Source organism: Aulonocara sp. 'chitande type north' Nkhata Bay, linkage group LG3 (assembly GCF_057382095.1).
Source record: "Aulonocara sp. 'chitande type north' Nkhata Bay isolate Kocher_YH1m ecotype deep benthic linkage group LG3, A_spYH_male_GT1.1, whole genome shotgun sequence".
NCBI lineage: Eukaryota > Metazoa > Chordata > Actinopteri > Cichliformes > Cichlidae > Aulonocara > Aulonocara sp. 'chitande type north' Nkhata Bay.
In genome coordinates, this window is record NC_141346.1 from 72,735,899 (window position 1) to 72,761,017 (window position 25,119).

Sequence of the window (25,119 nt, forward strand, 5' to 3'; positions counted from 1 at the left end):
GCACACGTCCTGTAGTTACACACTCGGGAGGAAAGACGACGTCCTCGCTCTGCAACATGATCTGTGTTTCATCCAGGACGCTCAAACACAGACTGGTTTCCAAATATTAGACGCACTGGTTCTTCATGCGTTTCTACCTGAGCACTCAGAGTCATTTCTACAACAGGCCTCCTTCACCTGCTGGTGCCTCTGTTTCTGTGTTTGGCTGTTTCCATCAGTGCCTGATGTTTGTGATCTTTGATCTGTTCTGAAGTCTCTCTTTGTGACACAAATGTTGTTTGGCTTCTTTTGCAAACAAGGCAAAAGAACTTTAATGGATTCATTTGCTGATCTTACTTTTCTGATGCAAAGCCGTCCTTTCAACGCTTTAGAAAGAAAACCAAACAATGTTTTTAAAACTTTCCCAAAATGTAAAAGCTATTAAAACCATAAACTTCTGCTCCTTGATCATGTGATTCTTCTTCTAGACTGTCTGTAATTGTTATTGCTGATTGTCAATAAAGTTGTTTTTTATAAGTTATGTTGTAAAGGAAGCTTGTGGCGAGGGAGGAGGGGCGACTAAAAGCAGGTTCATATAGTGGGAAAGTCCTCAGGTCATGTGAGGATATTTACTGATGCGTCAACACTGTCAGATAAAAGAACGGCTGCTGCATTTGTTCTCCCACAAATAAGTTTGGTGATGAGTAAAAGAATTACAGATGATGTGGCAGTTTATACTGGGAGCTGGTAGTGATGTTACTGGCTTGAACTGGGTGGAGGACGCACTAATATGCAGGTATGTGGTTTGCTGGGACTCTAGCAGCGTGCTAGTGAGCACAGGTGATATGTCTTCAGACTCTAGGCAACATATTGTTTTTGATATACTTCATTTACTGTATAGAATCAAACACAGAGGGATAGAAGTGGATTTCTTATGGCTCCCTGTGAATATCGGTGTTGATGCAATGAACAGGACGATGAGTTTAAAAAGGTGCAGCAAGAAGAAGTCGTGCAGGTTTGACTATAAAATACAGTGAAAGTGAGGTGAAGAGTATAATGAAGGTAAAGATGAAGGACGAGTGGCAGGCACACTGGGACAGAGACGGGAAAGGCAGATATTATTATACAGAAAACAGTCGTGTAGAAGAAGCTGCAGCAGAGACCAGGATGGAATCTGGAGAGTCAGAGTTGGTCACACAGGCTTGAATAGCACACTTAAAAAGGTAAACATGACACAGGAAGTGTGACTTCTGTGGACCAGAGGAGACGTTTGACGGGTTGTTAGCGTCGTCAGGATGCTGGATGGAAACGCTGTGCCTGATAGGATGATTACAGGCTGGACTTTGTCTTCCTGTTACAGATGGATCCAGGCCCTGGATGACTGCTGGACACACATGACCCACACTAGGCTGCCTTCATCCATCCTTTCCTCCTTCACTGAGACTCAGAGTCAGCATGTATGTATTTATCAGGGATTTGAATCCTTTCATTACAGAGTGAAGTTAAAGTAGACGTGTGAACACACTAATAAACACAAAGGGACACAACTACTACTCCATGATGGAAAGCTGAAGTATTACACAGCTTTATGAACCTCCTGTTATCCTGGTAGACGAGTACAGCAATAAATCTTTTACTTGAACATCTTCTGGCTGCAATAAGCTTTGAAATGTGACCATGAAGTTAGAGACACACTGACTGAAACCCACAGCTGTGACTGTGGATCACATCCACACACAGTGTAGCTGCTGTCTCTGTGTGAGCCTTTGCACTGCTGCTCGCAGCACCGTTATATCACTCAGCGCTCGCTGCTGTTATTGAATCCACTTTTTACTGTCCGTGCAATCAAGCTCCTCTGCAGAGCTAGAAAATATCTTCGAACCAGTTTATGTGTTAGGGGATCCTTTGCAGCTGTGACTGTTGCCTCTGTTTTTGTCCTTTGGTTCCTGGGAGCCTTTTACATTTCCATCAGCAACAAATATCTGAACAGGCTTTATTGTAGGAAATACAGGATTAAATAGTTGTCATTATTTATTAGATGTTGTTAAAGATGATCAGATGCTTGTTTAGTTTAATGCTGTGGCTTCAGTCAGCATCACTGTGCTGTATAGTTTTATTTTTCTGATCCTTCTGTTAAAGTTGCTGAATAAAAGCTGGTTGGTCTGCACCTCACCTCTGCCTCGAGCCTCCTTCTTTAAAGCAGCAGAGGCTCTTCATTCAGGTATCACAGCTCGAGTTGTTCTGCAGGAGACCCAGAGTACTGTCCTTGGTCCATAATGACATTAACTTTGATTCATGTCAACATGAAGCCTGAACGTCTGTGATGAACACACTATCAGCATCACTGACATATTTCATCATTTAAAAACACTTCCTGTCACTGTGGTGGTTACAGTGACATCATGCAGTTTGTGCTTTGACCTCCAGAGGGCGACAAATCAGCACAGACAGAGAGCTCCATTCAAACTTTGCTGCCATCAGGAATAATTCTTCAAATATAATCATCAGTGTTTGAGCAGTTATGATATCAGGGACAATCTAGACATGTGTGACAATACTGAACATGTCACATGACACACCTCAAACATCATGTGATCCACTCTCAGTCTGCACTTTCATTCATGACTTCATGAATTTATGATCAGTTTACTCCTGAAATATTCAAATGCTGCAGGGTGAAGAACAACAAAGTGCTGACACATGTTTGTGTTTCAAACAGGAAAACCAGCAGAAATAAATCATCTTTGGACAACATGACAGAGATTAGTGAGTTTCCAACTTGCACTTGAATGCAGCACAGACAGATTCTGATGTTCGTGGTTGTAAACGTGTCCTCAAACGCCGCTCTGACTCTTTCCTTCCTGCTCAAAGTTCCTCTTTTCTGAACTTGGTGTTTGTGCCTGACGCTGATCGTCTCCGTGTGGAGCTCCGTGTGAAGGTAACGTTAGCAGTGTGTAATGTTTCCTGGCTAACATCAGCTGTGTGTAGCTCAGTTCCAGCACAAATCTGCCGCTCCATAGTTCACGGTAACGGACTCATGAGGTCGACCGTTAAACGCTCTCCCGCCATTTTGTCTGTGTGCGCGGATGTGTACGTTTTTGTTACCACTGTCATCTCATCAATAGCCTATTTGTAAAAGATCTCTGTTCATAGTTTAGTTGGATTTTAAAACTCTGTAGTTGGACAGTTTTATTTTGGACTGATGCTAAAATTCTTGCTGATTGTTTCTGTCGAGGTTTTGTACTTGACATCCGCCATTTTGGATGTGATAAGCTGTAGAGAGTGCGTCCAAAAAGAGAAACCAGAAAGAGAACCTGTTTTATTAATAACCTCTTGCAAATAGAAGAATATGAAAAAAACAACAACAAATAGGATAAAACCTTTAAATTACTTGAATTTTTAAAATCACCATCATCTGTTAACACAAATTTGATCATTTCAAATTTTTGTTTTCATTTTCTCTTCCCAGTTACTTCTTTCTCATTCTCTTCATTCTCCTTGTCACCTTACGTCTCACTCCTTAACTGAAGTTATAGTTCTAACATAAGAAGTCCCACCAACGTCCTTTATTTAATCTCTGTGTTGTCACAGTTATTATCATCAGATCAGACATGAGACCCAGACAACAACATAAGTTTACAAGCTAACATCATGTCAGCTAACATTAGACGATAGCATCATAAACTTTAAATTACTTTGCCTCTGATCAACAGTTTGATTACATTCTCACATCACAGGTTTATTTGCTAAGTGTGAGTCCGCCCACATTAGATCCACTTTTCAGCAGGTGGAATAATTTGTAGTATATAGGTAATACATCAACAATGCTGCCGTGGCTAAGTTAAGAATATTTAAAATGTCATTTCCAAAACTTGCATATGATCTGCAATTTGTAGCAGATCTACTGACTGTCACAGAGCAGCTGGAGCAGTCTCGAATGCAGGTCAGTCCACTGCTGCCCCCTGTGGCCAAGTGCCATAGCTACTGCTGGATGAACTCGTGACACATCTGCGCCTGTTTCTATGAACACATTGAGTCTGAGTGGCTGCACTTACACTGGTGCATTCAACATATTGAAAGATGGCAGCAATGTGGATTGTCAAGACTCAAACCAACCGTTGAGCAAAGACAGCAGCATCACTTGTTTCTGTTTGTTATACAGCCAGATTTACTCGTGACACACATGTGCAGCTGCTTTATCACCTATTCTGAATTTGTTTCAAGCACAATACATTTGTTACACATGTTGGGATATTGTGTTTGTTTTAAATGTTATATACCTGTGTGGTATGTGACTTGTGTTGCCATGACGCCAGGTCTCTCTTGGAAATGAGATTTTTAATCTCAATGAGATTTTTTTTTACCTGGATAAATAAAGGACTAATTTGTAACTTTCAGTGTTTTCCGGTCTTCCAAAGGAAAAAAAACCTTCAACTACATGACATGCAGTTGTGTATTTGTTTTCACCTTATCATACACTTGAAGTTTTACAAATCACCACTTCTTTAGTGAATATCATTTCAGTCTCAGACAATCTCGTTTCTCTTACAGAGGTTGAATGCACCTTCTGCGGATGGCGGTACCACACAGTGTGCGTGGACTTCCCCTGCACAGAAGGCAACTACAAATGCTGTGAATGCTAAATAAACAGAAACAAATGATCCCTGTTGTCTTTGCTTGATGATTGGTTTGAGTCTTGACAATCCACATTGCTGGCGTTGCATCTTTCAATGCCAGCAATGGCAGGTATCAGTGCTCAAAGCTTTTGTGTTTGTTTCCAACAAGTTACCCACCTCGGGAAACAAAAATGTGTTCTTTTACTTGTCAGATGAACATATGAGACACTTTGACTCTTCAGTGCAGTGTGGAGCCTAACAAAGATCTGTTTTGTGTCCCAGCTGATCAGCAGGAGGAGGAGAGTCTGACGGAGCAGCAGAGGAACATTTTCAGCTACTTGGACTCAGCTCAGCCACTACAGAGGAAACAATGAGCTCAACACAGAAGGTGACAGACAGAGCAGGACCATATGACCAAAGATATTTATCACCATATACATTTGAACATTTGCCATAACGATGTAGCTGACGATAGAATTGACACCAGACAAAATACTTTACAGCTGCACAACTTTATTAAAAACCCATCAATGTATTTTCACTGAAACAAGCAGCTGTTGTTTATGTGCATTAAAGTTATATAAAAATGTAACAGTGCAAATGCAAATTCCTCGCTGACAGTTTAACCAAAAGGCGTTTCCAGTGGAAACTGGCCGACACATCCTGAGCATAACCATGTATAATATCCACTAAACTTCAGAAGAGGTTATACAGTCGTGGCCAAAAGGTTTGAGAATTGCATAAATATTGGAACCTGGAGAAGTTGCTGCTTAAGTTTTTATAATAGCATTTTGCCTGCACTCCAGAATGTTATGAGGAGTGATCAGATGAACTGCATCGTCCTTCTTTGCCATGAAAACGAACTTAATCCCCAAAAAGCCTTACCACTGCATTTCATTGCTGTCATCAAAGGACCTGCTGAGACCATTTCAGTGATCGTCTTCTTAACTCAGGTGAGAATGTTGGCGAGCACGAGGCTGGAGATCATCATGGCTGTATCCCGATTCAGGTTCTGCAGCTTTAAAGTCCTCAAGGGCCGCGTACTCAAAGACCGCTAAGGCCGAAGTGCGAGGCTCGTAGGCTCGTGAAATGGGACGTCTAGCCTCCGTCGCGCTGCCCAGGTTGCCTAGCAACCATGATACTAACAGCTGGAAACGTTTCATACAGCTTTGTTTGACAGAAATGAAGGAGAACATATTTAGTTCATTTGTTTCTACATGAGCTCTGTGTGATTTGATGAGTATCTGAGGCTGAGACCACAGGACTGTGAAACATGATTGTTGGGCTTCATTTCTGTGCTGAACAGTCGTTTAAGATTAGCTGTAAATAACAATTAGCTGATGTTGTTCATGAGACTAAAGTCACCTCACTGTGGTAATGTAAATATAATATGGCCAATATTATAGTTATTATATTAATCACTTCACTCACAGACAAGTATCTGTGACAGTGTGTATACAGATGTATCATATATAAGAGACAAATATTGTTCATTTAATATGTTGGTACTAAATGTGGCTCAATGCTTACATATATGTGTAAAAAGCAAATGTAGGAGCTGTGATAACTGTGTCTGATAGAATGAAGAGTAGACTGATATATGAAATATTCCTTTATTGGGTGAGAAAATCAGACCATGTCATAACTGCTGTAAGTCACACAGAATAGATATCAGAGCCTTAAACAGGCTGACGTCTGCTAAATGGGTCAAACTGGGCAGAAAGTCTACAAACACATAACATCCTTATAGAATATGATGTAACACTATAGATCAACTTAGCTCAGAATATATAAAGCATATAAACAGTTACAGCAATATGATGCAACAAACACAGCAGCTACTGATCCAAAATACTCAAAGCTTCATAGAACTGAAACCAACATTTATTTTAGCTCCATCCTGCTGCTGATACAGACTTTAGGTTTCTGAACATTAAACTTGTTGCTGCCTTTCATAGTGTGTAACTTGAAGGCCCTGAGTACTTTCTCCCACACTGAAAACACTGGGATGATCACATTATTTGAACATTACCTAATAAGACTGATTCAGCACAGACAGTTATGTTAAACTTTCCTAGCAGTCCTTCACAAACAGGGAACAGTCTGTCTATTCCCTCCATCTGTCAGCTGCTGCTGGCTCTTCCTCCTCCTCTTCCTCACACACTGCTGAGTTTGTCCTGGTGGATCATCAGGGCTGCAAAGCCTCACAGATGATGTGCAGCAGTGGCTCCCTCAGTCTGTCCTCACTCTGGACACTTGCAGTCGTCACACATGGAAATCAAATGTGTGATAAGATGCAGGATTCAAACACAAGTGTAACTTATAAACACATGTTCATACTTTTATTCCACAATCAGAGAGAAAGAAACAGAGAGAGAGTGCAGGACAGACAGACAGGTGACAGTCTCAGGTGTACACACTGCTACACAACAGCACCAGAGAAGCAGGATTTAGTGTTTGTGTTATTACGAGTGTAAACAAGAAGAGTTCCAGATGGTGCAGTGGACACATGTGTGACTGCTGTGATTAAAGCATCTTTCTTTCAGCTTAACGAGTGAACCGTCAGCTCGTTCAAACACACGTTAAAGTGCGTTTGGCTCGACACCACCGAACAGAGGCAGCAATATAACACAGCTAACATTAACAGTGCAGTAAATCCTGCTTGTGCCGTGATGTTCAGGACTGCAAACCGAGCAGCATCACTGACTTTCAGCTTGTTGTGTTTGTGGATATATGACTGACTTTAATTATCCACAAAATCATCACATTCTCTGTCAGATGAAGGTCGACTATTGAACGGCGTATATTTTAAAGGCTTTAAAACCAAGTTAACGCTGAAAGTACAAACATCACTAATGTCACATAACTCTGCCGACAAGGCATAGCTATGGCTATGAAATGCTCTTTGTGTATCACTTCTTCATTATGAAAGATGTCATTAATGCACTAGTAATGTCTCATCTGGAGTATTGTTCAATCATTTGGTCAGCAGCTAATAAGACAGATCTTAACAGACTTCAGTTAGTCCAGAATAAGGCGTCCAGATTAGTGTGAAGATGTTCATACTATACTAATATTGATAAAATGCATAATAACCTTTCTTGGCTTCCTGTACAGGCTAAAATATTCTATGGCTTACTTGTAGTTCTAAAGAAAGCAATTCTGTTAAACACACCACATTTATTCTGCTCAGCTGCAGTATCCAGATGAAATACATCATCATATTACACAGTTTTCAGCAAGCTGCAATTTAGTAAATGCTCGAGTTAAAAGTAACGTTTGTAAAACTGTTACATTTAGAGCAACTTTTAAGTGGAATAAGTTGCCTTAAAAAATTAGAGAATTATTCAAAACTTCAATGAACACTTAAAAGCCGATTTACAGAGCTTTTAGTTGTTGTAAATATTGTAAGACATGATTTGTTTTTGAAATTTGTGTAATGTGCCTCAATGTTATTGATATTATTATTATTATTATTGATTGCTTATATTTGAACAATTGTGAAACCTCACTGTGGATGTAAGAGTGAAATTATGTGGATATCTTGAATGCACTTTATTGTGTAATATTTTATGTGAGTATTTGACGGAAGACGAGCAACATCTGTTGTGGAAGCTAACGGGGTTCCTTTAGAATAAACAAACATAGGATTTATTATCACTGAATAATTCTGTATAAATCTATACAAATTATAGAAATATGTAATAGGAAACAACAAAATAATCTAAATTATAAAAGTGTGTGTGTGTGTGTGTGTGTGTGTGTGTGTGTGTGTGTGTGTGTGTGTGTGTGTGTGTGTGTGTGTGTGTGTGTGTGTGTGATTTTAGTGTTTGAACAGTCATGAATTATCTTTAACAGCAGGTTGGATGTAATGTGTTAGAACTACCAGCAGGTGGGGATAAGAGACCTTTAAGGTGTTTGGTGCCACGCTCCACCTTCAGGTTTAAAACTAGTGTTAATGGAGTTTGAAGGTTGAGTTTGTTCCACGACTGCATTTCACTCACTGCCTCTGTTTGTATCTCTGTCACTGCAGGACCAACATGGAGCCAGAAGTCAGCGCTCTCAGGAGGCCGACAAACCTCACAGAAGAAAGGGAGAGAAAAAACACACCTGTGACGAGTGTGGGAAGGGTTTTACTGTGAGGGCTAAACTAAAACAGCATCAGGTCATCCACACTGGAGAGAGACCGTTCAGCTGTGACTTGTGTGGAAAGTCTTTTTCCTTGAAGGGTTCCCTAAAAACACACCAACTCATCCACAGTGGAGTTAAAGCATACAGCTGTGATCAGTGTGGCAGAGCTTTTACTCAGAGTAGCCACTTACAGAGTCATCTAGTTACCCACTCTGGAATTAAGGCATACAGCTGTGATCAATGTGGCAGAGCTTTTACTCAGAGTAGCCACTTACAGAAGCATCTAGTTACCCACTCTGGAATTAAGCCATACAGCTGTGATCAGTGTGGCAGAGCTTTTACTCAAAGTAGCAACTTACAGAGGCATCTAGTTACCCACTCTGGAATTAAGCCATACAGCTGTGACGAGTGTGGGAAGGGTTTTACTGTGAGGGATAAACTAAAACAGCATCAGGTCATCCACACTGGAGAGAGACCGTTCAGCTGTGACTTGTGTGGAAAGTCTTTTTCCTTGAAGGGTCACCTAAAAACACACCAACTCATCCACAGTGGAGTTAAAGCGTACAGCTGTGATCAGTGTGGCAGAGCTTTTACTCAGAGTAGCAGCTTACAGAGTCATCTAGTTACCCACTCTGGAATTAAGGCATACAGCTGTGATCAGTGTGGCAGAGCTTTTACTAACAGTAGCCACTTACAGAGGCATCTAGTTACCCACTCTGGAATTAAGGCATACAGCTGTGACATCTGTGGAAAAACTTTCAGCCAGAGAGAGAGCCGAAATACACACCTACGCATTCACACCAGACATGATGTGTACTGCTGTGAACAGTGTGGCAAAGAGTTTATAAGTCACACAGACTTACAACGACACATGTTTACCCACACTGAGGAGAGACCTTATCAATGTGACCTGTGTGAGAAGACTTTTAAATCTCCACGTCACCTGAGACGACACCAACAGATCCACACCAGAAAGAGACTCTACAAGTGCAGCTACTGTGAGGTATGTATTTATATTGTTATCTTGTCATTTTAGCCTGACTGTTTGGAACAACTCTGCTCATTAAACTGTGTTAGCATGTTAGCAATTCTACTGCATGGAAAAGCAGCTCTGAGTGATTATTCAGATTTTCCTTTCAGTTATGATTTTAGTATTACTGTAGTATTATGGTGGTAGTATTGTAGTTATTGCAGCCCAGTAAACTGAGTGTGTTAACTGAAACAGTCAAATGTAGTTGGACGTCTGCAGAGATGCTCTTTATTTCAGGCGACGTTCAGGATACAAATGTTGAAGGACTGACTTACACTGTCTTTGTGTCTTTGTTTAGAAGCAGAGCGACACAGATGGATCCAGTTCTCAACCCTGTCATCACTGTGGTGGTGGGAAAGACTTTCATTGTGACCTCTGTGGAAAAACTTTCAGTTGGCAAGCTGCCCTTAAAACACATCAACGTAGACACACTGGAGACAAACTGAAATACTGCAAAGAATGTGGGAGAAGCTTCACCACACCAAGTGAGTTAAAACAACATGAACTGATTCACAGTGGGGTTAAAAAGCACCTCTGTGATCAGTGTGGGTCATCCTTCACCACTGCAAGGGACCTTAAATCACACAAACGAGTCCACACAGGAGAGAAACCACACAAGTGCAGACACTGTGAGAGAAGCTTCTCGCATTCAGGTCATCGTAACAGTCATGAACGAACACACATAGAAGGAAACTACAGCTGTGACCAGTGTGACAAGAGCTTCAGGAATCTCAGTTCATACTCTGCACACAAACGATCCCACGTTACTAATAAACTGTTTCACTGTTACCAATGTGCCCAAACATTCACCTCATTGTCTGCTCTGTGCAAACATCAGCGCGATCACTCAGGGCTGAAATCACTCCCATCACTGGATCACAGTGAATCTGAAGACACAGAAAGATCCTCTGGTTTCTGTGTCAGACTCAAAAAGCTTGAGATCAGGCTCCACAGAGTTCAGATAGAATCATTTAAACTTGTGTTGAACTGAACTGGTTGCTGGGCTGAACTTCTACATAATACAGATCTACATGGGATCTTCTTTTCTGTTGTTTTACTGAGTCAGTTTTGTCCTTTTTTCTCTGTCCTGGTTTTGCTCGTCTGTAAATGATTGAAACTCAGTCAAATAGTTCATTGTTCTCCAGCAAAACGTTTTGGAAACTCATGTTTAACCTTTAAAACTCTGACATGTTTTAGCACACAAGGCTTCATCGGGGAGTTCACTCATGATTGGACCATGAGAACAAAGGTTTTTAGTTCTTTCAAAGAGAGTCTTGGAGATGTTTGATGTTTCTGTTTTTTCTACATAAAGGAATAAACTATTTTTCTTGCTTCATGTAGTGTGGAAGTTTTTAATGTTTCTTCATCTGTGATGTTCTTGAATGTGTTCACGTGAAGATGGTATAAATAAACTCTTGTCAGAGATTTACAGTTATCAAACAGGTGAATAAACAACACTGAGACACTTGGAGACGGTTAACGTGCTGCACGGGCGAGGGCTCAGAGAGGACTCACACCGAGCTGCAGTAGTCGTTTATTATTTATAGCAGGGTGAAACAAGCATAGCAGTTTCCTCTAATTTTGCATATATGTGTGTGTGTGTGTCTAAGTTCGTATAAATGTCATAGGGTGAACTTCCTCTTTCGATAAACAGAGCGAGTAGTACATTTTGTTCTTTTCCTATTAAGAGTAAAATATGAACATATACTTTAATGCAACATAAAACTCATAAAAGCGTTTCTTCTTTAACATCCCCTCCTGATGTTAATATTTTTCACTTAATCATACTTTATTATCAGCCAACAATCACTTGCTTATAACATTTTCAATTGTAGCATCATTCAGTATGTGTGTGTGTGTTTCTATACTAAATCTTCTTCATCCGATTCATCTTCTAGTGGCAGTCCAACATAGGTAATTACTGTGGCCTGTACCATTTTGTCAATCATGGATCTTATGCATGGTAGGATACATGTAGAAAACAAGCACAATAATAGAAGCAGAACTCCTATCAGTACGAGTCCTTTTATCACGAGGGTCTTCCAGCTGCCACTCAGCAGCCAGGTCAGCCAGTCCTCATTGTTCGTGACATAGTCTTGTTGCTGCGCATTACTCAGTTGTTGCAACTTGTCTAGGGCGGTGGTCATGGTCAAGGAGTGCACGTTGTCCGGGATATAGGTGCAACAAGTGGTGTTGAATAAGACACAGAGGCCCCCTCTCTCAGCGAGAATCATGTCCAGGGCGACCCTGTGTTGCATGACCACTATTCTGATCGCGTCGATTTCCTCATTCTGAGCCTTATTTATCTTTGTTGAGCTGTTCAGGAAAAGTCCAAATCGGTAGTCAAGAGTCTCAATTCTTAACGTGTTTTTTCCAGTTCCGACCCATGGGAACAGTGAGTGCAGGACCTTCTGTCTGGTGGTCCACAACTTGAACTCCGCTGGTACATCACTGCCCCAGATTGGGTCATGGGGTTGCACGTCATCAGTGTTCCTCTTGCGTCGTGGTTGGTTCTGATGGAATACTCTGAATGTGTGGTCTGACACTAAAATTAGGGCGCAGAGTCCGGTACAAGAAAAGCTCACAACTAAGACAAAACTGCTCCTGCAAGGAAAGCTCACTGTTATGCATGCAAGTCATCAAGATGACATCATCAAGATGGCGCTGGAGTGACGGCAGCCTTTCCAAGTAGCTCTGCAACACCGCACCTTTTTGTTAACTTTAACTTTTTAGACTAGGCTTTTCAAACTTTTTTTTCACCTTCCTCTACTTATACCTCTTAGATATAGCGATACAAGATGGATAATGCACTTTTTAAAACTTCTGGAACCAGTTCCTTCATCTATTCGAGAGCGGAGCTGCTGGCACTAAAAACAAAGGGACAGACCGGCATGCGACACAACATCCCGGCCGAGCTAAAGAGGAGCTACAGAGGCTGCAAAGCTGGAGCGAGGAGAGCGGATCACCGGAGGCGATTCAAACCATCAATCCCGACAGTGATCATGGGCAACGTGAACTCGTTACAGAATAAGATTGACGAACTGTGCGCTCTGAACAACCACAGACTATACCGTGAGTGCAGCTTGTTTATCTTCACGGAGACATGGCTAACCGAGCTAACGCCGCAGGCTAACGTAGACCTATGCGGTTTCACACCCGTGAGAGCCGATAGGGACACGCAGGCCAGCGGAAAAAGCAGAGGTGGGGGACTCATTGTCTACGTTAACAACAGATACTGTAACCCTGGACACGTCTCCGTTAAAGTTTCGGTATGCCGTCCGGACCTGGAGCTGCTAGCTGTTAGCTTGCGGCCATATTATCTACCTCGGGAGTTCAGTCATGTGATCTGTGTGTGTGTTTACATCCCTCCGAGGGCCGACGCAACAGCTGCCTGTGAGAAAATACACACAGTCACAGCAAGACTTCAGACACAAAACCCCGAGGCTTTCATTATTATATCTGGAGACTTTAACCATGCCACACTGGACTCTACTCTGGCTGCTTTTCACCAGTTTGTGAATTGTCCCACAAGGAGCAACAGGACAATTGACCTACTGTATGCTAATGTGAGAGATGCATAAAGAGCCACCCCCCTCCCCCCACTAGGGAAGTCAGACCACAACCTGGTTTACCTACAGCCACAATACACACCCCTCGTCCAAAGGCAGCCTGTCACAACGCGCTCCATCCGGAGATGGACCCCAGAAAAGGAGGATGCTCTGAGAGACTGCTATGACACCACAGACTGGGATGTGCTCCTGAGCCCACATGGTGAGGACATAGAGGGGGCGACACACTGTCTTACAGACTACCTCAACTTTTGTGTGGACACGGTCGCCCCTGCTAAGACGGTACGGTGTTATCCTAATAACAAACCGTGGGTAACACAGGAAGTCAAAGCTGTCCTCAACATGAAGAAGAAGGCTTTCAGGAGCAAAGTGAAGGAGGAGATGAAAGCAGCACAGCGGGAGGTGAAACGCTGCCTGAGGGAAGCAAAGGACACCTACAGGAGGAAGGTGGAGCAGAAGTTGGAGAGGAACAACATGAGGGAGGTCTGGAATGGTGTGAAAACCATCACAGGCCACAACACCAAGAAAAGCACAGTGGGGGGGACTGTGGAGAAGGCAAACGAACTCAACAACTTCTTCAACAGGTTTGACCAGCCCACAACCCCCCCACCCTCACCTTCACTACAGAGTCCAATCCCCACTCTACTACCTCCCTCGCTTCCCCCCCTTCCTGACACCATGACACCCCCCTCCTCCAATCCCTCTCTCAGCAGCAAGACATCTCCCCCCCTCCCCTCTTCCCAAACATCTCCCAGTGTCACAGTGGATCAGGTCAGGAGACAACTGAGGAAGCTTCGCCCCAGAAAGGCAGCAGGCCCAGACAAGGTGTGTCCTAGGATGCTAAAGGCGTGTGCTGCTGAACTTGGGGAGCCGCTACAACGAGTCTTCAACCTCAGTCTGCGACTGGGGAGAGTGCCCGCCCTATGGAAGACATCCTGCATCGTCCCGGTCCCCAAAAACAACCGGCCCAATGAGCTGAATGACTTCCGACCGGTGGCACTGACGTCACATCTTATGAAGACTCTAGAGCGGCTCTTCCTCAACCTCCTCCGACCACAGGTACAACATGCCCAGGACCCACTACAGTTTGCATACAAGGCAGGTGTCGGAGTGGAGGATGCCATCCTGTACCTCCTACACAGAGCCCACTCACACCTGGATGGGGGAAAAGGCACGGTCAGGATCCTGTTTCTTGACTTTTCCAGTGCCTTTAATACCATCCGGCCCTGTATGCTTCAAGAAAAACTGAACAGGATGGAGGTGGACCCCTGCCTGGTGGCTTGGATCTCCGACTACCTCACCGACAGACCACAGTACGTCAGGCTGAAGGACATCACGTCTGACACAGTGGTCAGCAGCACAGGAGCACCACAGGGAACTGTGCTGTCCCCTCTTCTCTTCACCCTGTACACCTCTGACTTCTGCTACAACTCTGAATTATGCCACATTCAGAAGTTTGCAGACGACACAGCCATCATGGGGTGTATCTGGGATGATCAGGAAGAGGAGTACAGAAGTCTGGTGAGGAACTTTGTCGCATGGAGTCACACAAACCACCTGCAACTCAACACCTCAAAGACTAAGGAACTGGTTGTGGACTTCGGGAGGTCTAGAGCAGGTCCACTGCCGGTTCAGATAGAGGGGGAGGAGGTGGAGGTGGTCAACAAGTACAAGTACCTCGGGCTGTGGGTGGACAATAAACTGGACTGGTCATGCAACACAGAGCACCTGTATAAAAAAGCCCAAAGCCGACTGTACTTCCTCAGGAGGCTGAGGTCTTTTAACATCTGCAGGAAGCTCCTGAGGATGTTTTACCAGTCGGTGGTTGCTGGAGTACTTTTCTATGCTGTGGTGTGCTGGGGGAGCAGCACAGCAAAGAAGGACTCATCCAGGCTGGAGAAACTGATCAGGAGGGCTAGCTTTGTGGTCGGCATGAAGCTGGACACTCTGGTGACAGTGGCAGAGAAAAGGACATTAAAGAAACTGATGGACATTATGGACAATGCTGGGCATCCTCTGCACACGGCCATTAACAACCAGAAGAGTCTGTTCAGTGACAGGTTGCTTCTCCCCAAGACAAGAACTAACAGACTTAAAAACTCCTTTGTCCCACACGCCATCAGACTGTTTAACTCCTCTCTGGAGGGGAGAGGGAGGGGAGACAGGGGGACAAAGGAGGGAACAACTAAGCTGTAGTGCCTCTTCACCTCACTGTACAATACCTTGTGCAATACTTTTGTAAATAGTCAACGGTGCAATAGACTCAATACTTGAAATGTGCAATTCACTTGTATTTTTATTTTTTATTCCTATTTATTCTATTTATCCCCTTTGTATATTTTATTTATATTGTCTCTGTATTTATATATATGTGTGTGTGTGTATATATATATATATATATATATATATATAATATTCTGTAACTCTGTAACTTCTGTCGGTGCTGTGCTTTTTTGGAAATCGAATTTCCCAGAGGAACCCACCCGAGGGATTAATAAAGTTCTATCTTATCTTATCTTATCTTATCTTATCTTATCTTATCTTATCTTATCTTATCTTAAGTTGATCAGCTCTAGGTGAGAAGACATTTAAATCTCACACTTGTTCTGCTGCATTTTTGAAGCTGGAGGAACAGATCGCAGGGTTCATTTTTATATACACTGCAACTGCCATGAGGACAGGGCCATTTTTTTGTTGTTTGTTTTTCCTTTTGCTCTGTGCAGCACTTTGGCAGCATTTTTAAATTTCTCTTTGTATTTTTTCTTTCTTTTACTAGTGAAGAGATGTAGCGTGAACAGTTATACAGTCTAAATATCCCATATGGGTAGTGTGAAATGGTGTTTTCAGTTTCATTCAGTTGAAGTAAAGAACGTTGAATATTTCTAAGTGTGCTGTTTTGAACCAACATGTCACAGTATGATCAGTGCTGTAATTTTTGACAGTCACTGTATCAATGTTATTTTTGCATCTCTTGAATAAAGGTTTTGACCTGCAAGTGCTAATTTCTTTAGTTATTGGGGTAAAATGGGTAATGTTGATAGGAAGGTGTTTGCCAATTCAGTAACCTAATTTAATGTTAATGGAAACTAACATTATCTCAAATTGTTTAGTTATAATTGTTGTTTAACTGAATCTTGATTTTTGATCTTGATTTGTTCTTTCCCAACATTTTTCAAAAGAAACAGTCTAATTTCTTTGCTGTGATTGATTCCAGAGAACACGGAAGAACTGACATTATTTAACTGTTGATTTATGTAGATTCAGTGGAGGAGTAATGTCAGTTTAATTCTTTACCTACTGTCAATGCAGTGAAATTAGACATTTTGTTTTGAAAGGTTACTGGTGGATGCCAGCAACCATCTTGGAAGAGAACAATATAATCTGTTATTAGGCCTCCATTTGAAAATTGTGTATTTGATACTAGAATATAATAGGTATATAATAAGCTGAGGCCTTGACTAGTAGAACGTCATGTTGGTGTTTAACAACACATGAGCCAACATCAGACTCCGAGCGCTACGATGCTAAAGATCAGAAGATCCAGTGTGACATCATCGTTACCTGGCAACAGCAGCCCTCATCTGACTTTATTGGAGGATATTTACACCAGCAACACGGTTTAGTTTGATATGACGGATTAACAACATGCGCTGTGATATCCAGTTCATCTGTAATAGATACTGGATCTAATCAGTCAGCAGATATCTGATCAGCTTATTTATAATTATACTAGAAACAAACACAACTGTGTTGGTGATTCATGCAAACTTGCATATCAGCCTTTGAAGGTTTTGTAGTATTGAGAACAAAGAGGTTGTGTTAGGGCTGAAAAGCCCGACTTGTTCTCCTCTGCAGGTCATCAAATGCACCACAGAAGTTTGTATTTGCACAGCCTGTATATGTTTGATGGCTTTATTATTCTCTGTTCAAAGACAGTAAATGTGGAAAATGTCTCATGTAGTATCAGCTTCATTTAAAATGACTGCAGCAAACATTTAGAGAACATGTGCTGCTGTTTGTCCTACATTTCAACACTGAATGAACCCTGAAAACATGATGGCAGCTGGCAGGTTGGAGTTCACATGAAATATCGGCTGTATGAAGACTGGAAATATAGATGATACAAACATGCAGCCAAACATTTGTGGACATGAATAAACTATCTGATCCAAAAAGCAGGAAGTGACACAGCTAGAAAGTGTGTAACAGCTGAAGTCAAATGTGATGCAGAGTTGAATCTGCACTTGGATCCATCTGTGAAAGGTCCACATGTAGGGATCACATGAGTCCTGATGTTTGTCAGTCAGCTTGATAACTCCATCTACTGTGGGCTACATATACTGGGCTGGTAGCTCCACAGTGTTGGAAAGAAACTATTAAATGTGCAAAGTTTAAAATCAGAGGCTCTTCTAACACAGGAGCCATGTTGAGTTTAGATCACAGCCGACCACCGGCAGTCTGAAATGGAATGAAGCCCACTGACAGCCAGCAGGTCTAAACAGGAACGCACCCATTTGTATGTGTGGCAATGATGTGGCTGCAGCTGACACAGGATTGGTTCAAACTAAACATCAGACACATTTCACAGAGTTCACAAATAAACTCACGTTTTTATTTTTGAAGATGATCATAAAGTAGAATTTATGGTCCAGTAGAAACAGCAGGAGGTTTGAGCCCTTCTGATGGCAAGGCAAGGCAAGTTTATTTGTATAGCACAATTCAACAACAAGGTGATTCAAAGTGCTTTACAGAGACATTAGAAACAAAAACAAATAAAAAGCATGATTTAAAATTGATTAAAACAAGCAAACAAACTAACTAACTAATTAACAAGCAAACAAACAAACAACAGTATATAAAATCAAAACAGATAAAATCAGAACAGTAGATAAAATCAGTAGTTAAATGTAAGTTTTGAAATTTAAGCTTAAAAGTGTGGATTTGGTGCTTTATTCAAATGCAGCTAAGAACAGGTGAGTCTTCAACCTGGATTTAAATAAACTGAGTGTTTCAGCTGATCTGAGGCTTTCTGGGAGTTTGTTCCAGATATAAGGAGCATAAAAGCTGAATGCAGCTTCTCCGTGTCTGGTTCTGACTCTGGGAACTGATAAAAGACCGGATCCAGATGACCTGAGGGATCTGGAAGGTTCATACTGGGTCAGGAGGTCACTGATGTATTTTGGTCCTAAACCATTCAGAGCTTTATAGACCAGCATCAGAACTTTAAAGTCTATCCTCTGACGGACAGGCAGCCAGTGTAAAGACCTCAGAGCTGGACTGATGTGGTCCACTTTTTTGGTCTTAGTGAGGACTCGAGCAGCAGAGTTCTGAATGAGCTGTAGTTGTCTGACTGATGTTTTAGGTAGACCTGTAAAGATGCTGTTACAGTAATCAAGCCTACTAAAGATGAATGCATGGACTAGTTTTTCCAGGTCCTGTTGAGACATCAGATCTTTTATCCTTGATATATTCTTGAGGCGATAGTAAGCTGATTTTGTTATTGTCTTAATGTGTTTTTCTAAGTTTAGGTCTGCATCCATCACTACACCCACATGTCTCGCCTGGTTTGTGGTTTTTAGATGTATAGATTGAAGTTCTCTGGTGACCTGTAATCGTTTTTCTTTGGCGCCAAAGACTATTACCTCAGTTTTGTTTTGTTTAGCTGGAGAAAATTGTACGGGGCCTTGGTCTCCTGGTGACATTGTGATATATATTTGTGTGTCATCTGCATAGCTACGACAGTTTATTTTGTTGTTCTTTATAATCTGTGCCAGTGGGAGCATGTAAATGTTAAACAGAAAGGGTCCCAAGATGGAACCTTGGGGAACTCCACATGTGATACTTGTCTGCTCAGATGTGAAGTTACCTATTGATACAAAGTATTTCCTGTTTTCTAAGTATGTTTTGAACCAGTTTAGTACAGTTCCTGAAAGACCTGTCCAGTTCTCCAGTCGTTTGAGTAATATGTTGTGGTCAACTGTATCAAATGCTGCACTGAGATCCAGTAAGACTAGGACTGACATTTTTCCACTGTCTGTATTCAGACATATGTCATTAAACAGCAGAAACAGGATTTGGAGGAAGATGTTAATAGATTAGAAAGAATTGTACACTGTGAATCAATGCAAGTCTTTCTATATAGACAGATCTGTAATAATCCCTCAGGTAGGTTCCTCTGGGACAGTCACAGATAGAGACATCAATTCTGACATCCTCTGAAAGCCTGACTTTGAATTTTCATCACTCGTCATGCACACAGATGTTAATTCTACATATTCCTGGTACTGAACTCTAAATCAATATGAAGAAAATGCTCCTGCTAATCTGCATCTATGTTGATATCAAATCCTTTTCCAGCACATGGATAAATCTCTATAAATCTTTCAGTCTGATCAGAATGGGCACAGTGTTGTTATTGCAGCTCCCTGATGTTTGAAAAGCTAAATGTCCATTTTAAAGTGCTCGTGTGTAGGATTGTGTTTCCTTCCTTTGTGCAGTTCTTACAGTAAACATGTTTGAATGTTTCCTGTTCCCCTGATGCTTCTTCCTGTTGGATAAAATTGGTTTGAATAACATGTTCTTATAGGTTTCAATGAACTTCAAACTGTGATCCACTTACAAAACTGTCTCATTTTATTGGAACGATCCACATTTGCATCCATTCACGGTACATTTGACATCTGAACACGTTTGTACACATGATGAAAGGACAGATGGTGTTTGTGTGTCCTTCTTAAACTCAGTGTGGATGTTTCATCATGTAGAACTACTTAGAACTGTCAGGGTTCCTGGGTCGGTGACCCAGTATTTTCAGTTCACGTTCACTGTTTATCTACTGCCTTTTCCACTTCCTGTTTTATTGTGTTAGCCTTGGTCTGTGTGCATTATGTTCAGTCCTCTTCCCATTATCATTAGTTCATTATGTTCAGCTGTGTACTCACCGGTCTCTCATTATCATCATTATCACCAGTCTGTGTATTTAAGCCCTCTGTTCTACCCATTCAGTGTCGGGTCATTGATGATGTACGCCTGATGTCTATGTCGTCTGTATGTTCAGTCAGTCAGTCAGTCAGTCAGTCAGTCAGTCAGTCAGTCAGTCAGTCGGTCATTCATTCATTCAGTCAGCCAGCCATTTCCTCCCTCTGTACTGTTTGCTCGCTCCTTCGGCAATAAACATCCACCTTCACCTACCTGCCTGTGAGTCCAGCGTTTGGGTCCTCCTTCTCTCATCCACGACACTACCTCTGACACAATGACCCGACCACGCGTTGTGGACCCAGCGGACTCGGACCTTTTCGAGCGGCAGGACGTAGCGCTCTCCATTTGGGCGGAGAAGCTCAGGTGGAAACAGCGGCTCTTCTCAGAGAGGGAGCACGTCTTTGAGGGGACTCGCCTGGCTCTGGGCGGGCCTCGGAGACGCCGCGGTCCTCCACCTGCTGCCTCACCTGCATCGGAGCATTCGCCGCGGAGAGTGGGCGTCACAGGCCAGGCTTCGGCCGCTCGCTCTTCCGCTGCTCCGCTCCTCGCTCGCCCACCAGCCATTTTACTCACCGGACCTTCAACCTCGCCATGGCACGGTGGCTCCGCCTCCCACCTCGGCTCAATGGAGGCTCCCGTGCCAGAGGCTCGGCTGTGTACCCCGCCCACTGCCTCTTCCCGGAGAAAGCGGCGCACACGTCGCCATAACAAGGACTATTTCCAGCAACTCCCGATGGTGAGCTCCAGTGACTGTTTTTCGCACTCACCATCTGATTATTCACTTAAAACACACAATAGACTCTTTTCTGATTCATGGGATGTTTCCCTCCTAGAGGATGAAGTGGACTGGGAAGATTTTTTTCTGCTCTGCTCCCCCAAAGACTGTTCAGTCAAAGACTGTAAATAGTGGTGGCAGAAGGACCAGAATAAATCCAGATAGACCTGTCAGTATCACTCGCCCAGTCATCATTTCCACTCCTGTCAGTCAGCCGACACCCACACCTGTGCCCGCACCCAGGACGAGGGCAGCTGTGACCCCGTATACCTCCACACCCACCTCTGTTCCTCGGGTGGGGGTGACTGGTGTCCAGTAGTGATGGGCAGATGAAGCCTCATGAAGCACTGATGCTTTTCATCCAATTGGTTCACCCCAACGCGAAGCTTCTTGAAGCTTCATTTGCTCTAGCAGGACACCTACTGGACGTAAAAATATTAGTTGGCATGAATTTGAAGAGTGTGGCATTTTGCACACAGCCTGTAAATGTCAACAACAAAAGGAGTGTGTAAAACACCTATAGTGTAGTGATGCAGTGTACTGTGTATATTTATACTGGCAGTATGGAAAATGATTATTTGCGGCAAAGTTCGAACCGCTTCATGAACCAGTCACGTGGTACAGCCGGGCAGCGAGGCTTCGGACGTCATCATTTTCAGCTCCTCCCATAAATGAAGCAAGCCTCGATACGCGCTTCGCGGAAACGCCCCCTCCATTACTTGACACACGCTTCGAAGCCCCGATACAGAACGTCACATCACTAGTGTCCAGCCACCTCCCGTGCCTGTCCCAGCACCTAGGCTGAGGGCGGCCAGGATCCGGCCTGACCCCCCTAGAGACTCAGCTGAGGCTCTCCAGCCAGTGCCCTCACGCTCTGGAAGCACGGAAGAGCCAATCAGTCCACCACTTCATCCACCACCTGATCCAGCCTTTCACGCACTAGCTTTATCCCTGGTTAGGCTGGCTGAAGTGTCCCCTGCTCAGGCACCAGCTTTACTAGCCCAGGCTGTAGCTTTATCTCCCTGTCTAGCCCAGTCTGTAGCTCAGCCATCAGCCACACCAACCTCAGCTCCGTCGTCAGCCACGCCTGCCTCTGTTCCTCCCTTAGCATCTCCACTCCAGTCAGTTCCCTCACCTGCTGTTCAGCTTTCCCTTCAGTCAGTTCACTCACCTGCTGTCCAGCTTTCCCTTCAGTCAGTTCACTCACCTGCTGTCCAGTCTCCTGCTGCCCTCCAGTCAGTTCACTCACCTCTAGTCCAGTCACCTCCTGTAGCTCAGTCCCCTCCTGTCCTCCAGTCACCTCCTGTAGCTCAGTCCCCTCCTGTCCCCCAGTCACCTCCTGTAGCTCAGTCCCCTGTCCAGTCAGTCCAGTCTGCTCCTGTCCCCCAGTCACCTCCTGTAGCTCAGTCCCCTGTCCAGTCAGTCCAGTCGCCTCCTGTTTCCCAGTCGCCTGTCCACCATCCTGTTCGGTTCCCAGACCTGCAGCCACAGCACCCAGAGCCAGCTGTGAGCTCTCCTGCTTCTCAGCCAGGGGTTTCCGCACCCGCTGGCCCGGCCTGTCTCCAGCCAGAGGCTTCAACTTCGCCTGGTCAGGCCTCTGCCTCAGCTGCACCCACGCCTGGTCAGGCCTCTGCCTCAGCTGCACCCACGCCCGGCCCGGCCTCTGCCTCAGCTGCACCCACGCCCGGCCTCTGCCTCAGCTGCACCCACGCCCGGCCCGGCCTCTGCATCGCCTTCAACGTCGCCTGGTCTGGCGTCGGCCTCTGCTTCTGCTCCGCCTGGTCCGGCTCCAGCCTCAGAGCCTCCGTCCTCGTCTGGCCCAGCCTCGACTTTGGCTTTTGTTTCACCTGCTGCAGCTCCAGCCTGTGCTTCGCCTGGTCCGGCCCCGTCGTCGCCTGGGCCGGCCTCGTCTGGTCCTGTGCCCACCGGGCCGTGGCCAGCACGCCTAACACTGGAGAGCCGCCGCTGCCTTCCACGCGGTCGGCCCCCTGAACTGCTCCGTCGTCTCCTTCGCCGCCGCCGTTGCCTTCCGCACGGTCGGTCCACCGGAACAGTCTCGTCTCGACCGCCGCAGCCACCTACCGGACCGGCTCAGTGGTCGCTGCTGCCTTCCACGTGGCCACCCACCTGAACTGTCTCTGTGTGGACTCCGTCCCTCCGTCCTGGGCCCCCTCCGCCCGCCCTGTTCTGGTTCTTTTTCTTTTGGCCGTCGGGTGCCGGCCTTTGAAGGGGGGGGTACTGTCAGGGTTCCTGGGTCGGTGACCCAGTATTTTCAGTTCACGTTCACTGTTTATCTACTGCCTGTTCCACTTCCTGTTTTATTGTGTTAGCCTTGGTCTGTGTGCATTATGTTCAGTCCTCTTCCCATTATCATTAGTTCATTATGTTCAGCTGTGTACTCACCGTTCTCTCATTATCATCATTATCACCAGTCTGTGTATTTAAGCCCTCTGTTCTACCCATTCAGTGTCGGGTCATTGATGATGTACGTCTGATGTCTATGTCGTCTGTATGTTCAGTCAGTCAGTCCTTTGGTCATTCATTCATTCATTCAGTCAGCCAGCCATTTCCTCCCTCTGTACTGTTTGCTCGCTCCTTCGGCAATAAACATCCACCTTCACCTACCTGCCTGTGAGTCCAGCGTTTGGGTCCTCCTTCTCTCATCCACGACACTACCTCTGACAAGAACAAAGTCTTTGGAACATTTGGAGAACACGTTTAGGAAAGTAACATCCTGGTAGAACATGTTCTTAAAGCAGAGCAGAGCTGCAACATGACTGTGAGGATTCAGAAGAATAAAGTCAGAATACTTTATTATTATGAAGACTAAAGTGCGCCTTAATGCTGCCGATGAACACACATGTTCTTTGTGAAAGCATGTGTGAGCACAGCTGACGTGCACCACACTGACCCCACTCGCCCCATTTCTTCATCCACTTCTTGCTCTTGTGCTTGAAATGAGACGCAGCAAAAGTCAGAGGCTCTAAAATCCACAAAAAGGGGGCTCGTTAGATCAGGATACTGGATGTGATCCATAGAAAACATGGATAATACACCACTTTATTTGAAGCATCTGTAGCACTGCCTCAGTTCTGGATGTTTCCACAGACTCCTCTGTGCACCTAAAGGAAAGGTCAAAGGTCAGCAGCACATGTAGTTGGGACAATTCTTCAGTCGCACAAACTACACAATCATTTTCCTCCAATGACGACTTTTCACTTGCAGAAATGGTCCTGTGTGATTTCCAGGCTGTGATATAAAAACTAGTTCCTAATGGCAGCGACTCACTCAGTAAACATGTGTTTCCTTCACCAACCTCACACACAGATCCAATAAGATCAGGAAGTGGGCAGTATAGTACAATATGTGTTATTCTGTGCTGCACTGCCCAAACTAAAGATCTGCTGAAGTGTTGGAAATGATCCAGATGTTTATTTTGGACGATACAGCAGAAGATCAGACATGAAAGTGGAGATAACACAGAAGACCTGCAGCAAAGGTCAGAGGTCAGACTGGGCCCTGGATTCAACAATGAGCCAATGATCATCAAGCAGTGACTAAAGCAGAGCCCTGACGTTCTGACATTCATCACACAGTCAGAACAAATGTCTGCTGATGACTTCATCTCATGAAACGACTGATAGATGTCGGTTCATTGATCAGCTGAGCTGCTGATCTTCATCGTCACAGAAACATTCAGCTTGTTTCAATCAGTAAATAACTCCCACTACTCCCAGTTTGAACTGTTCCCACTCAAAATGCTGTGAGAACAATGATCATTGTAGAACTTCACAAACATCACGTGTTGTTTTCCACATGTAAGATCAGCAAACACACAGAAACTTCCTGTTGCCACACACGGCCTCTAAAATCTCTTCCACGCTTTCTGTCTGAAGTCCACTCTCTGTGTCGGATCCACAGGAAACAACAAGATCTTATTAACATGGTTTTCAATGTGTCTCCTTCCAAAAAGTCCAACCAATGAACAAATGTGTGTATTTGTGGAGGCCGAACAAAAGCATGACACATTCCTCTGTTTCT

The 25,119-nt window shown here is 44.0% G+C and overlaps 2 protein-coding genes and 1 pseudogene across 2 annotated transcripts in view; 2 read left to right on the plus strand and 1 right to left on the minus strand.

Annotated features, from left to right (window-relative positions):
- LOC147336949 (protein NLRC3-like) overlaps window positions 1–25,119 on the minus strand; it is a 308,603-nt gene that overhangs the window by 251,999 nt on the left and 31,485 nt on the right. The window lies entirely within an intron of this gene.
- LOC147336961 (uncharacterized) lies at window positions 2,979–11,092 on the plus strand. Its single transcript, XM_086287252.1, has 4 exons — window positions 2,979–4,725; window positions 4,878–4,983; window positions 8,629–9,729; window positions 10,055–11,092. The coding sequence occupies exons 2-4, from the start codon at window positions 4,966–4,968 to the stop codon at window positions 10,745–10,747; spliced, it is 1,812 nt and encodes a 603-aa protein (XP_086143378.1). The 5' UTR covers window positions 2,979–4,725; window positions 4,878–4,965; the 3' UTR covers window positions 10,748–11,092.
- On the plus strand, window positions 12,143–13,352 carry LOC147336962 (uncharacterized; annotated as a pseudogene).

Bases quoted from the DNA above. Each gene is read 5' to 3' on its own strand.
- LOC147336961 (XM_086287252.1), top strand. The intron at 9,730-10,054 runs GTATGTATTTAT...GTCTTTGTTTAG, and splicing joins ACAAGTGCAGCTACTGTGAG to AAGCAGAGCGACACAGATGG.